This window comes from Crocodylus porosus, unplaced genomic scaffold, assembly GCF_001723895.1.
Source record: "Crocodylus porosus isolate Cpor-Errol unplaced genomic scaffold, CroPor_comp1, whole genome shotgun sequence".
Lineage (NCBI taxonomy): Eukaryota > Metazoa > Chordata > Crocodylia > Crocodylidae > Crocodylus > Crocodylus porosus.
The window spans coordinates 16,466,123-16,478,700 of NW_017728923.1; the positions used below are offsets into that span (position 1 = coordinate 16,466,123).

Consider the following 12,578-nt stretch of genomic DNA (forward strand, 5'->3'; position numbering starts at 1 on the left):
TATATAACTGCAGGCATATCCTTAAAGGATACGGCCTGATTTTCCTAAGGTGTAGATATCTATGTACTGAATTATCAAAGGTGGGTAATTTAAGGTACCTAGACTCCTACAGATTTCACCGAAAATTAGGATGTGCATGAAGAATGTCTTGCATTCAAAAGCTTGCCAATCTCTACTATGCAACTGATTCAATAAAAATAATAATTAAACAAACACACACACATACCACCCTAAGAAATCTGAACCTCACAATTTCAGCATCGTTAACTGGAGTTTAGGTGGACGTGGCTCACTTATCTAACATTACACAGGAAATCTACGGCAGAGCTGGAAGTTTAACCTCAACAAGAATTTCAGTAGAGACTTACCTACCCAGAACTTTGTTTAAAAGAATATCCCCTTCCTTTCCATTTTTATTGCCTCCTATAAAGCAAAAAAGCTGTAAACATTGATAACCATTTTTAAATAACTGGAGCTTGAAACAAGCAAGGAAAACATACTCTGAAGATTACACACAAGTGTCTTCTTTTTTTTTTTGCAGCTTATGATTCTTTGGGAAAAATCCAGTCTAGGAATCGAAGAGGAATTTTTGAATTGGCTGGAGTTGTTAAATGCAGCACAGGACGCAGTGCTATTTCCTATATACGGTATGGGTGTTATTGTGGTTTAGGAGGACGTGGCTGGCCTAGAGATGCAGTAGACTGGTAAGAGAACAAGCTTATAGGATTAAGTGCTGGGTTTATCATTAGATGGAAAAAAAGAAAAATACAGTTATCTTGAAGACAGAGTAAAAAATTAGCATGTTTTAAATATTCCCACCTCATGTTAATGAAGTTCCATGTGCAAGGCAAAGTTTTGAAATTATACCAATCTGTTGCAGTGAATCTACATGATTTTACACAAGTCTTCCTTGGCTTTCAGTTAAAGACTTCAGTGATATGCACTAACTTTATAGGACAGACTCACAACTTCAATTCTGTCATCAGTTGGTCATGTCCTAGATTTGTTGAGGAAATTTTAAATATTCTATTACATTTAAGCTATCGCAGAAATATACCAATATTTTCACAAAGGAAAATTAATTCTCTGAGTCGTCTTCTTCTAAACAGCTGGAAGCTGTAGACAGAGACACAAATCAGCACAAAAACTTTCAGGCAAAAGGTGAATGTTTTCAATTATATCCAGCATCCAAATAGAGGATTCAGTAAGGGAAGTTTTGCAAGCTGAAATTAACAGGTGTTATACATGCAGTTTAGAATCTCAGGACCCAGACATCAGCCATCCTGCATTATGATTTACTGTAAGATTCCATTTGGTGTATTTAAACAATATTAAGTATCATAGAGGAAATGTATTGGCCAGTTGAGTTAAGGAAAAGTTTTGAATCCTTATAAAATATCAATTTCAGAGATGATCACTGCTATTAGAAACCTAATAGCATTTTCCCCATTTTATGTTGCACCTCAAGATGGAGTTGTTGGTAGTTTAACAGACACTCTAACCCAGGGGTAGGCAAAATATGGACCAGGGGCCAGCTCTGGCCCACCAGGCCATTCTATCTGGCCCGCAGGGCCCCTAAAAAGTTTAGAAAAGTAATATTTACTTGCTTCTAGCTGCCAGTCAAAGATGAAAGGACCCAGGGGCAGTAGAGCCTAGAGGAAACTGGTGGCAGGACCCAGCAGCAAGGCCTGCTCAGCTCTGCTCCCCCAACCAGAAACCCCTGTCTAGCAGACGTTTCTGGCCTGGGACCATGGGGCTGTTCCCACTTCCCTGTGCTGGAGTGGGAAATGCAGCCCTCAACAGCTTGTCAAAACTCGGTAAGCGGCCTTCCGCCTGAAATAATTGCTTGCCCCTGCTCTAAACCAAGGAAAAACAGTTGTTTTCCAAATTGTATTTAAAGAAATTTTTCAGTAAGTTGCATTTTAAACTCTTACATAGAAATTCCACTCCTATGATTGTACACAAAGCTTTCTAGTCATTTGGCCAGATATTTCAGAACTTTGAATATGAAATATGACATATTTTGTAAAATACAACTGCTACTTTAATCACTAAACTGGGAACATAGAAGAGTAAGATTTTTACTTTTGGTCACAAGCTAAGGTAATGATAGAGTACCCACTGTCTGGAAATTCCTTCTTCTGAGCATTTTTTTTTCAGATTCTATAAAGATCCCATGGTAGCAAGCCAGCTTCCTGTTTTTAAGATATGGGTAGTTATTTGCGGTATGGGTTCTGTGGCTAAATAACTCATAAAAAACAGGACAGACGGAACCATCTTTACTCTGATCCATAATTTGGATAGGAATTAGAAACTGCATGACCTTTAAACAAAGGAAAAAGTAATTCTTGTTCTTTTAGTGCTAGCTTTTTACATTTGGATCTTATAATTCAAACTGTATTAGGGTGCATTTATACAATGTCCTGAAAGATGATAAAGCTGATTCTTAATCTGAAATAAGACTATCTATACAAAGTATTCAGGAATGGTTATTGTGCTTAAAATCTACAACCTATGTATCAACCCAAATTAAACTTTCAAATGGAGATAAGCTCTCTGTTGCTTTTATAAAAGCAAAGGTAGGATGTAAACACTGAAGAATGCCTATTTTAGATTACCCAATACAAAAGGCTTATTTCTAAATAGAATTATAGAAAATTAGGGTTGGAAGGGACCTCAGGAGGTCACCTAGTCCAACCCCCCTGCTCAAAGCAGGACCATCCCCAACTAGATCATCCCAGCCAAAGCTTTGTCTATTTGAGTCTTAAAAACCTCCAAGCACAATAATTCCACAAACTCTCTGGGTACCTGTTCAAGTGCTTTACCACCTCTCTCGTGAGAAAGTTTGTTCCTACTATCTGACTTAAACTTCCCTTGCTGCAACTTAAGACCATTGCTCTTTGGTTCTGTCACTTGCCACAGCTAAGAACAGTATAGCTCAGGGGTGGGCAAAATATGGCCTGCGGGCTGGATACGGCCCACCAGACCATTCTATCTGACCCACGGGGCCCCTAAAAAATTCGGAAAATTAATATTTATCTGCTCCTGGCTCCTGTCAAAGGTGACATAAAATTGAAATAAAACAAAAAGCATCAAAACAGCTCTGAAACAAAATGAGGGCAGTCAAAATGTTTTGAAATTTTTGAAAAGTTTTGAGTTTCAAAGCAGCCTCACGGTGGAAGGCAGAGTAGAGCCAGGGCTGCACTCTGAGGGGCGCACAGCCTCATGTAGCTCAGCCCAACGGGGAGTGAAGCCCTGGCTCTCCCCTTCTCCCTAAGATGGTAAACCCTCTTCTCCAAAGAAGTACTTTCAGGGGCACGGGGAGAGACTTCCAGTGGCAAGGGTCAGAGGTTAGGGACTTCTGGTCCCAAGACGGCGAACAGGGGGCAGGGCACCTGTCATGGGGCGGGGCTACCCATGTGGCCCTCAACAGCTTGGCAAAACTCGGTAAGGGGCCCTCTACCCAAAATAATTGCCCACCCCTGGTCTAGCTTCATCCTCTTTGGAACCACCCTTCACGTAGTTGAAGGCTGCTATTAAATCCCTCCTTGGTCTTCTCTTGTCCAGACTAAATAAGACCAGTTCCCTGAGCCTGTCCTCAGAAGTCATGTGCCCCAGCCCTCTAACCATTTTTGCTGCCTTCTGCAGGACTCTCTCCAACTCATTCACATCCTTTCTGTAGTGGGGGCCCAAAACTGAACACAGTACTCCAGGTGTGGCCCTGGCAGTGCTGAATAGAGGGGAAAAATCACTTCCCTTGACCTGCTGGTGACACTCCTACCAATGCAGCCCAGGATGCCGTTAGCTTTCTTGGTAGCAAGGGCACACTGTTGGTTCATATTCAGCTTATTGTCTACTGTAACCCTAGGTCTTTTTCTGCAGAGTTGCTGCTTAGCCAGTCAGTCACCAGTCTGTATCAGTGCATAGGTACAGACATATTTATATTTCATAACATTTATATAAATGTGGAAACAGTAGATTCTCTAGCCCTGGGAAATAACATGGTCTAAGAACCGTGACTTTCTGGACTATGTTTTTTGCCCACCTATCTCTACCTGTGAAACTATGGACAAGTAACCTAGGTTGCCTATAAACGTGCTGCTTTGTTCTTATTTGGGGGTGGGCAAAATGTGGCCTGCAGGCCAGATGTGGCCCAACAGGCCATTCTGTCTGGCCCATGGGGCCCCTAAAAAATTTAGAAAATTAATATTTATCTGCCCATGGCTGCCTGTCATGTGGCCCTTGATGGCTTGCCAAAACTCAGTAAGCAGCCCTCCACCCGAAATACTTGCCTGCTCCTGTTCTAATTAGAATGCTCCAGCACGGGTTTACTAAGTCCCCCCGCATTTAAAAATGGCTGTTGAATGAGGTTTAAATAAATGTCCCATGGCCATTTTAAACCTACAAGGGCTTAATATACATGATGGTGAGGCATTTTAATTAGAGCGGTTCTCCAGGAATACCCCCCCCATGTGTATAGGCACCCCTAATATTTCTGTAACTTCTCTACTTTCAAAGTATATAGGAATACTCATCTATATCACAAGGGTGATGGGCAGGTTAGACTGTAGGGCTTCAAAATTTTTAAATAAAAGCTGCTATGGAACAATCAAGCATTTTAACTGTAGGGAACGTAAAAGACAACTGTGAGCAGTTTATAAAATCAAAGGATTTTTTGCATCAGAACATTAGGTCCTAGCTTCAGTACTACAGGTAACATGACTGCATTTACTTTGTGTAACAACATTTGACAAGTCCACTTTTTGTTGCTCTCAGGTGTTGCTTTAAGCATGACTGCTGCTATAGTAAAGCAGAGCAAGCAGGCTGCCAACCCAAGACAGGGCACTATTACTGGGAATGCAATGATAAGTCTGCTGTGTGTGGTGAGTACTTATTTCTTATTTAGATCTACTGCCGTTAACAGTGAGCATTCAATGTTAAAAGCACTATTTAGTCACCTGTCATCTTCATTTGCTACTTATTTATACCTGTAATTCCCTCAAAATTTGTTGCTGTTTATCCTGAAGTTTTTGCTTCAGAGATTCAAGTTAAGCATAGCTTTAAAGTGAGGGACCCCATATAAAGATTTTCTGCTGATCTACTACCAAAGCCCTAAAGCAAGGGCAGCTTACATTATGGCAGCAGCAGCAGTTTTGACAGTATAACTTACACCACTTTTTCTGAATGACAAACTGAAGAATTTTTGCCAAAATAAAATGTATGCATTTAGTTTTGCCAGAAAATCCCTCTATGACGGTTAGGGATAATTCCCCCTCCAGTGCTAATTATAAGCATATGAAGCAAATGCTAGTTTAGTATTGATGCATAGATGGGTACACTAAACGCTCTTTCCATAAAGCAATAAATCACCTCCCCTCCACACAACCACTCCCCCTCCCCTCCCCCCACTCTTAGTTATACTGTAGAGCAAGGGTGGCCAACCTATAGCACGGGTGCCACAAAGTGGCTTCAGTGGCCTCTGTCTGCATGGCATGTGGCAGCTCAGAGAAAGGACAGACAGCACGGTGGCAGATAGGGCAGAAAGCAAAGCAAAACAGCAAATTGGGCAGGGAGCACAGGGAAGAAAGCAGAACAGCAGATTAGGTAGGGGAAAGGAATCAGAGTGTCACGTAGAGTGTGCTGGGCTAATTTGTGGCATGCCTGCTGAAAAGGTTGGCCCCCACTGCTCTACAGCCACACTGTTATGCTGATGTGGTCAGAGTACAGTCTACACCAAGAAAACACTATCAACAGCAGGCTCAGAAGTGTTAAGTATTTTGAAATTCATCTTACAATATACAAATAAAAACAAGATTACAATTCATCTGAAACTTCAGCAATAAATATCCGGAACAGTTATCACTACCTCTCCCTTTCTTTAGGCTCATTTCTTAAGAAAAGAATCCTTTCGTGCACCACCTTTCACCTCAACTACTAAATTCCCTATTTGGTTCTAAGTTGCTTTCCTGAAAGTTAATTGGGAAAGAGGGCTCCCAGGTAGAGTTTAATTCATATAGTTTATTAATTGCTGTACTATGCATGGAAACCTACGTCTAATTTAAGAGGTGGGGATGGATAGACAGGAAAAAGACATGAAAATGTAAAATTAAGAATAAAGTAACTTGCTTATGCATTTTGCCACAGGTTGTGAAACTGATAAAGCACCCATTTCCTACATTAAAATGTCAGGTCAACCTTGGGGAAAAAAAACTGGAAACAACCCCCCTGAGAATTTAGTATTTTAGCCCTAAGCTTGGCCAAGTGAAAGAGATGATAGGAAAACATGCATTTCCCTTGGACAAAACAAGGTCAGTCAGTCAGCTGATTACCACCAATGATCCACCTTTTTAATACTTGCTTTCCAATAAACAGAGAGTCTTTTTCTCTCCAAAACAAACAGAAATAGTATTTCCTTCAGCTTGCCAAGGCTTCCATTGAGTCACATCATGGTAGGTGGAAGACTCAATATACCTTTTCTGGACATATTTTTTACTGATAAGAAATTAATAGAAGCAGAGGTTTATAACTGGCTACCAGTAACAGGATTAGTAAGAAGGCTTGCTGATGAGATCAAGCATACTTCTGATAAGCTTAACCATGTGTGCACAGTAGGGCTGTGTGAGGCTTCGGACTGTGCTTCAGATCTGGAGAAGCTTTGGATGCTTCGGTGTCCTAAGCACCATGTCCGGATTGAAGCACTGGCTTCGTTAGGCTTTCTGAAGTGGTTTGGAGCAGAAACCCAGTCTGGAGCTCCAGATCGGATCCCTGGCATCCGAAGCAGCTAGATCCGAATCCGGATTGAATAGCTGCCTACTTGCACAGGTCTAGTGTGCAGTGTTTTACAGAACTTGGAGCTGGAAGCCAGTAGGATTCATAGGTTAAAATATACATATAAAGAAGAACAGTTGTTTAACAAAAACGCTTTTTATACAAATTCTTCAAATACACAGAGTATTAGAGCTTCTGATCCTAGGCCTTAACATACCTCCAAGAGGAAGAATGGAACCAATTTATACTGTTCAGATTTCCTTCTCTGAAGAGGCACAATTTTCCCTCAGCTAAAAAAGTTGATGGAGAGCCATAAAAAATATGAAATATAGGAAATAAAACTGTTATTCAGATGTGACCAATAGAGCAAAGTAGTAAGTTTAGAAATGATAGAAACACTACTCTAATACCACATGTGGTAAACTTCAGGATAAAAATATTTTCTCAATATATTTAGACAAAGTATTTGGGCTGGAAGAGAAATAATTTTTTTTTCCTTCAGTTTTACATCACTTCATCATCATGGCTTATTAATGTCATTACTGTTGTACGCAGCCACCACGCACACTTCTCTATACAATCAGAGTTATTAAATATTTGTTAAAGCTGTTCCCCCCCTGTCCTCATCTCTGTTTAAAGTTACTACTTAAAGGTTCTTGGCTTCTCTGCATTGATGATATTTTGTGCTAAATTATCTTATGTCATTGTCATAATTCCTTCCAAAATAACTCATTTGTCAGGATACCTTATCAGCTGGTGTTCAGGATGGCCTATCAGATTTGGGAGAACATTGATTTAGATTAAGCATAGTAAATATTTCACTTCAACCCTTAAAGATGAGAAGAAGGAAGAAATCAGTTTCCTTGTTAAAAACTAATACAACAACTCAGAACAATTTTCTGAACGCTTGATGCCCTGTAATTATTTCACCTCATTAAAATTCTTTTCATTCTCTTCCAGACTCAGAGGACGAATGTCAAGAAATAATGTGCAAATGTGACAGTAAGGCTGCTAAGTGTTTTGCTAAAGCCCCTTATAATTCAAAATATATTTTCTGGCCAGACTTCAAATGTGGTGAGAGAGAACCTAAATGTAAAGATTAGCGTACTGTTACCTTACTGATATTGAATATATCATGTATATGTATATGTTTTTGAACAACAAACTTTTCTTCGGTTAGTGGTGGTCGTTCTTCTTCTAAGGCATACTAATGCCTGTATCTATTATAAAGCATAGAGTAAAAACGAATCTAGTGGTTAAAGTTATAATAGCAGAGTAGCAACTTTTAACAACTGAATATTGAATATAATTTTTACCAGATGTTTCTAATACTCTAAAATTATATTACCTCAAGAAGCAGCAGAACGTTAACCTGATGGTTCCTCGGCTTCAAGTGCCAGTTTTACTACTTTGTTCTCTATAAGCAGTTTTGTCAGCTGTATTGCTTTATCGTGCTCACATTCCCAAGACAAGACATTGGGATCTAGTAAAGGGGAGGGCAGTTATTTCGGGCAGAAGGTCACTTACTGAGTTTTGGCAAGCTGTTAAGGGCTGCATTTCCCTTTGACGCCGGGAAGCAGGAACAGCCCCATGGTCCCAGGCCAGAAGCCTCGGCTAGGCAGGGGTTTCTGCTTGGAGGGGCAGGGCTGGTTAGGCCTTGCTGCTAGGTAGAAAGAGGACCCAAGAAACTATAGCCCCGTTGTGGTCCTGGGGAAGCACTTTGAGAAAATTATCCAGGTGCACATCTGCGAGGGACCAGCAGGGGAGTTTATGCTTAGGGGCAATCAACACAGGTTCATTAGAGGCAGGTCCTGTCAAACCAACCTGGTGGCCTTCTATGAACAGGTCACAAAAGCCTTGGACACAGGTGTCACGGTGGACGTAGTCTTCCTGGACTTTAGGAAGGCCTTCGACACGGTCTCTTCACCCCATCCTCATTAAAAAATTAGGCATCTGTGGTGTCGACACCTACACAGCCAGATGGGTCGCAAATTGGCTGGAAGGCCGCACCCAGAGAGTGGTGGTGGATGGGTCATTTTTGACCTGGAGGGATGTGGGCAGTGGGGTTCCCCAGGGCTCAGTCCTTGGGCCCGCACCGTTCAATATCTTCATTGGCAACTTGGGTGAGGGGGTGAAAAGCACCTCATTCGAGTTTGCAGATGACACTTGAGATGCAGGGAGAAGTGAGCACGCTAGAAGAGAAGGACAGGCTACAACTAGATCTTGACAGGTTACAGAGGTGAGTGGACGAAAATAGGATGTGTTTCAATATGGACACGTGCAAGGTGTGGAGGTTGCACCTGGGGAGGAAGAACCAGCAGCATACCTACAGGCTGGGGAACTCCCTTCTCATCAGCACAGAGACAGAGAAGGATCTTGGAATCACTATTGATTCCAAGATGAACATGGGCTGCCAATGTGAGGACGCGGTCAGGAAGGCTAACCGCACTTTGTCATGCACCCATAGATGCATCACAAGCAAGTCCAAGGAGGTGATCCTCCCCATCTATACAACACTGGCCAGGCTGCAGTTGGAGTACTGCATCCATTTCTGGGTGCTGCACTTCAGGAGGGTCCAGAAGAGGGCCACTTGCATGATTGGGGGCAGCAGGGCAGGCCCTACGAGGAGAGGCTCAGGGACCTGAACCTGTTCAGCCTCCACAAGAGAAGGTTGAGAGGGGATCTGGTGGCTGCCTATAAACTTGCCAAGGGGGACCAGCAGGCAATGGGAGAGTCCCTGTTCCCCCGAGCACTACTGGGAGTAACGAGGAACAACAGCCATAAGTCGACCGCAAGTAGATTCAGGCTAGATATGAGGAGGCACTACTTTACTGTCAGCACAGCTACGAGCTGGAACCAACTTCCAAGGGAAGGTCCTCTATACAGCCCCATCTCTGGGCTCTTGGAGTCCGACTTACCCCCATTGGGCCTTTGAGACTCTAATCTGGGTCTTGGCCTTGCCCTAGGTTTCTGGATCCCCCACTGGGCTGCACGCTCCCAACTGTGGGTTCCTGTGTTACTGGTTCTCTAAGTCACCCCTAAGCCTGCCACAGCAGTACTTGAGGATAACTTCCCCCCCCCCCCAGTCACTTAAATAAAAAAACCCGAAGCATCTCTGGCAGACACCCCAAACTCACTCTGGGTTTAGCCTAAAACAAAGCCTGCTAGCCTGTAAAACTCAGTCTTCCTCTGCCCAGGTGACTTGCCTGTTCCCACTTGCACTGGGCAGGGTTATTTACTTAAGTTCAAGTCCCCTTGGGAGCCCTGCTGCCAGAAGCTCCTCACTTCCAATACCTGCCCTGGTTTGGCAGCCTCTTCCTGGCAGTTGTGGCTTATATAGCTCAGGCATGAGCCCTTTTCCTATCAGCTGAATCTCTAATTAGATCCCTATATCACTTGCAAGTGGCCTCTCAGGCTGCTTGCTCTCTTAAAGCACGAGCTTTCAACCTTTTTTAATACATGTGCCCCTGGGGTTTCCTCTTTTTTAACAAGTGTACCCCCGGGGGGGGGTGTAGCAAGCAGCAGAGTGGCAGCAGCACAGCACCTATGAGGCCCTGTAAGCCAGCAGCGTGGGGTAGCAGCCTTCTAAAATACACATACCTCTGGGGGTACCCCCACTGACAACCCCTGCCTTAAAGAAGCAGGCACACCCCGGTGCCCTGCAGCACAGGGTTTCGGCGAAAGGAAAGAGGACTAGCTTTAGAAAACATCTTTTTTTTTTAATCTAATTTTTAAAAAACGTTCATATGATACAAATGGAAAAAAAAGTCACCAAGATGCAATTCGTAGCATTTTAAGATGGATGTTACTTTTGTTTCACTCAAACACCAAATGATAGATCTCTTGTTTATACAAAAATCACTTTTCATTCAGTAAGTATTTACAGAAAGAGTTCTTAGTACATCAACAGATCACACTAGGAAGCGTTTACAGTATTAGGTCACTTTACCAAATTAATATTTTAATGGTAGTACCTGAATTTAGTTTATTTGATAGTGCTCTCTCTTCAAAGTTGTTTCAGAAATTAAGACAGCTCTTGATAAAATCTAGCATGCCTGAATAATACAGCTTAATTAAAAGATTTGGAAAGCAAAGAAAACCCTTTCTGCTGTCTATGGCTGAAACAGAAGAAATAACTGAATAAACACTGTGACAGATTTGTGCATTTGACTGAAGCATCTTAGTATGTGAAACCAAGTCTAAACCTGATATACTTCAATGTCGGACCCATTAATGAAATCAGCAGCTCACTCTGTCATACATAAGCTTCAGCGCACTGTTCCTTCTACCTCCAAGGGAATGTTAAGTTATAAATAGTACAGCTCACTAACTTAGAGAGTAGAAGGTAAAGGTCCTATCCAAGAATATGACAAATACATTTCTCAGATACTGGAGTAGAAAACAATCAAGTCCCCTAACCAAAAACAAGTCTTCAGCTATTTTAAACCAGCCCATAAAAGAATAATGTCCTTCTCTATTATGGCAAAGCGACCTAAGACAAAGTCTACCTTTATAGTTATGGTACCCCCTGCATGAAAGTGACTTACCTTAAGGCATTTTTTTTAATTAACAAAAATCAGCACTTTCCACACTGCATTAAGGAAGGAAAAGAAGCAATATTTCTCTTTCAAATGTCAGACTTCAGACATCAAAATGGCTCAGATATTGACTTCTGAAGAAAGTCTTAACACTGATCATTGCACTTATGTTTCCAGACGTCTTATTTCTTTTACCACAAGATCAATATTTATAATTGGATTAAAGTACAGAGCCCAGTAAAATAAACAGTTGCAGACAAACTGAGGAATAAAGGGCCAAAAGATGGCAACAAAAAGTCCCTGGGTAGACACTTTCCAGAAGTGGCTCCACATTCTATGAGGAATAGTCCTGAGAGAGAGAGCAAGAGAAGCATCTTAGAGTAGAAATCTTTGATTTCTAGAGGATTTGTTCCTGTTTTTAATAGCTAACAGTGCAACATATACCATATAGTCACTGTTTATTTTAATTAAATGTGATAAGTCACCTAGCACTCTTACCAACTGTCCAGCAATTTAATCAAATTCCCAGAAAGTGCAGCTCCTGACCTGGAACATGTTAAGCATTAAACAGCTAAAAAACTTAACAGGAATTAGCTAACTATGTGGTACTCAGAATTAGGTATTTTACCAATTAGAATTTAATTTAAGTGCTTTTAGGAAAAACACTGGTTACACATTACTAACTTTAATATGAATAAATACTACTGCAGGTACTAAAGTATAGGCAGATTCAGATTCTTTTATACTTGGGAACTTTAGTGGAGTTATTTCAACATACTTATTTTCAGTAAGCAACTTTCAAGTTACTTATCCCAGCCACATACTTATTCCAGACACATACTTGAGACTTACTTCAGTTTCCTTCTTGACCAGAGCTTCCAAAATGAAAATAATTCCAGAACAGAGAGCAGCATGGCATTGACAATTATAAATCTTGATGTCCAATAGTGCACCTCAAGCCAATCCCAGGCAAATTCAGCTATTAATTGGTATGGCAAAAATAAGTACTTAACAATGAATTCTCTCCACTGTTTCCAAGTAGGATCTGTACGGTCCTAAATTAAAAATAAAGCTACGAATTAATTTCATACCAAGCAGTTCAAAAGTACTGGTTTAGTCCACTTTTCATTGCTTTATAACTACAAATTGTTTTTGTTTTTTTTAAAAAGCACTTCTCTCCATTAATTACTTGTTCAGTTATGAAGTTACTGTTATTTTCTCACACATGACATATCCCCCAAATAAAACATACCTTGTTTTTGGAAGGTAAAA

The 12,578-nt window shown here is 41.3% G+C and overlaps 2 protein-coding genes across 2 annotated transcripts in view; one reads left to right on the forward strand and one right to left on the reverse strand.

Moving 5' to 3' along the window:
* Positions 1–480: 480 nt before the first annotated feature.
* On the forward strand, positions 481–7,924 carry PLA2G10 (phospholipase A2 group X; the record flags this gene model as incomplete). Its single annotated transcript, XM_019540165.1, has 3 exons — positions 481–704; positions 4,777–4,883; positions 7,729–7,924. Coding segments are annotated over 3 exons (474 nt in total), but the record flags the coding sequence as incomplete, so codon positions are not given.
* A 2,672-nt stretch (positions 7,925–10,596) lies between these two features.
* The window catches only part of BFAR (bifunctional apoptosis regulator), a 9,817-nt gene continuing 7,835 nt past the window's right edge, over positions 10,597–12,578 (reverse strand). The window contains 2 exon segments of the mRNA XM_019540129.1: positions 10,597–11,655; positions 12,159–12,361. Coding sequence (XP_019395674.1) covers positions 11,472–11,655; positions 12,159–12,361 — 387 coding nt within the window. The 3' untranslated portion in view covers positions 10,597–11,471.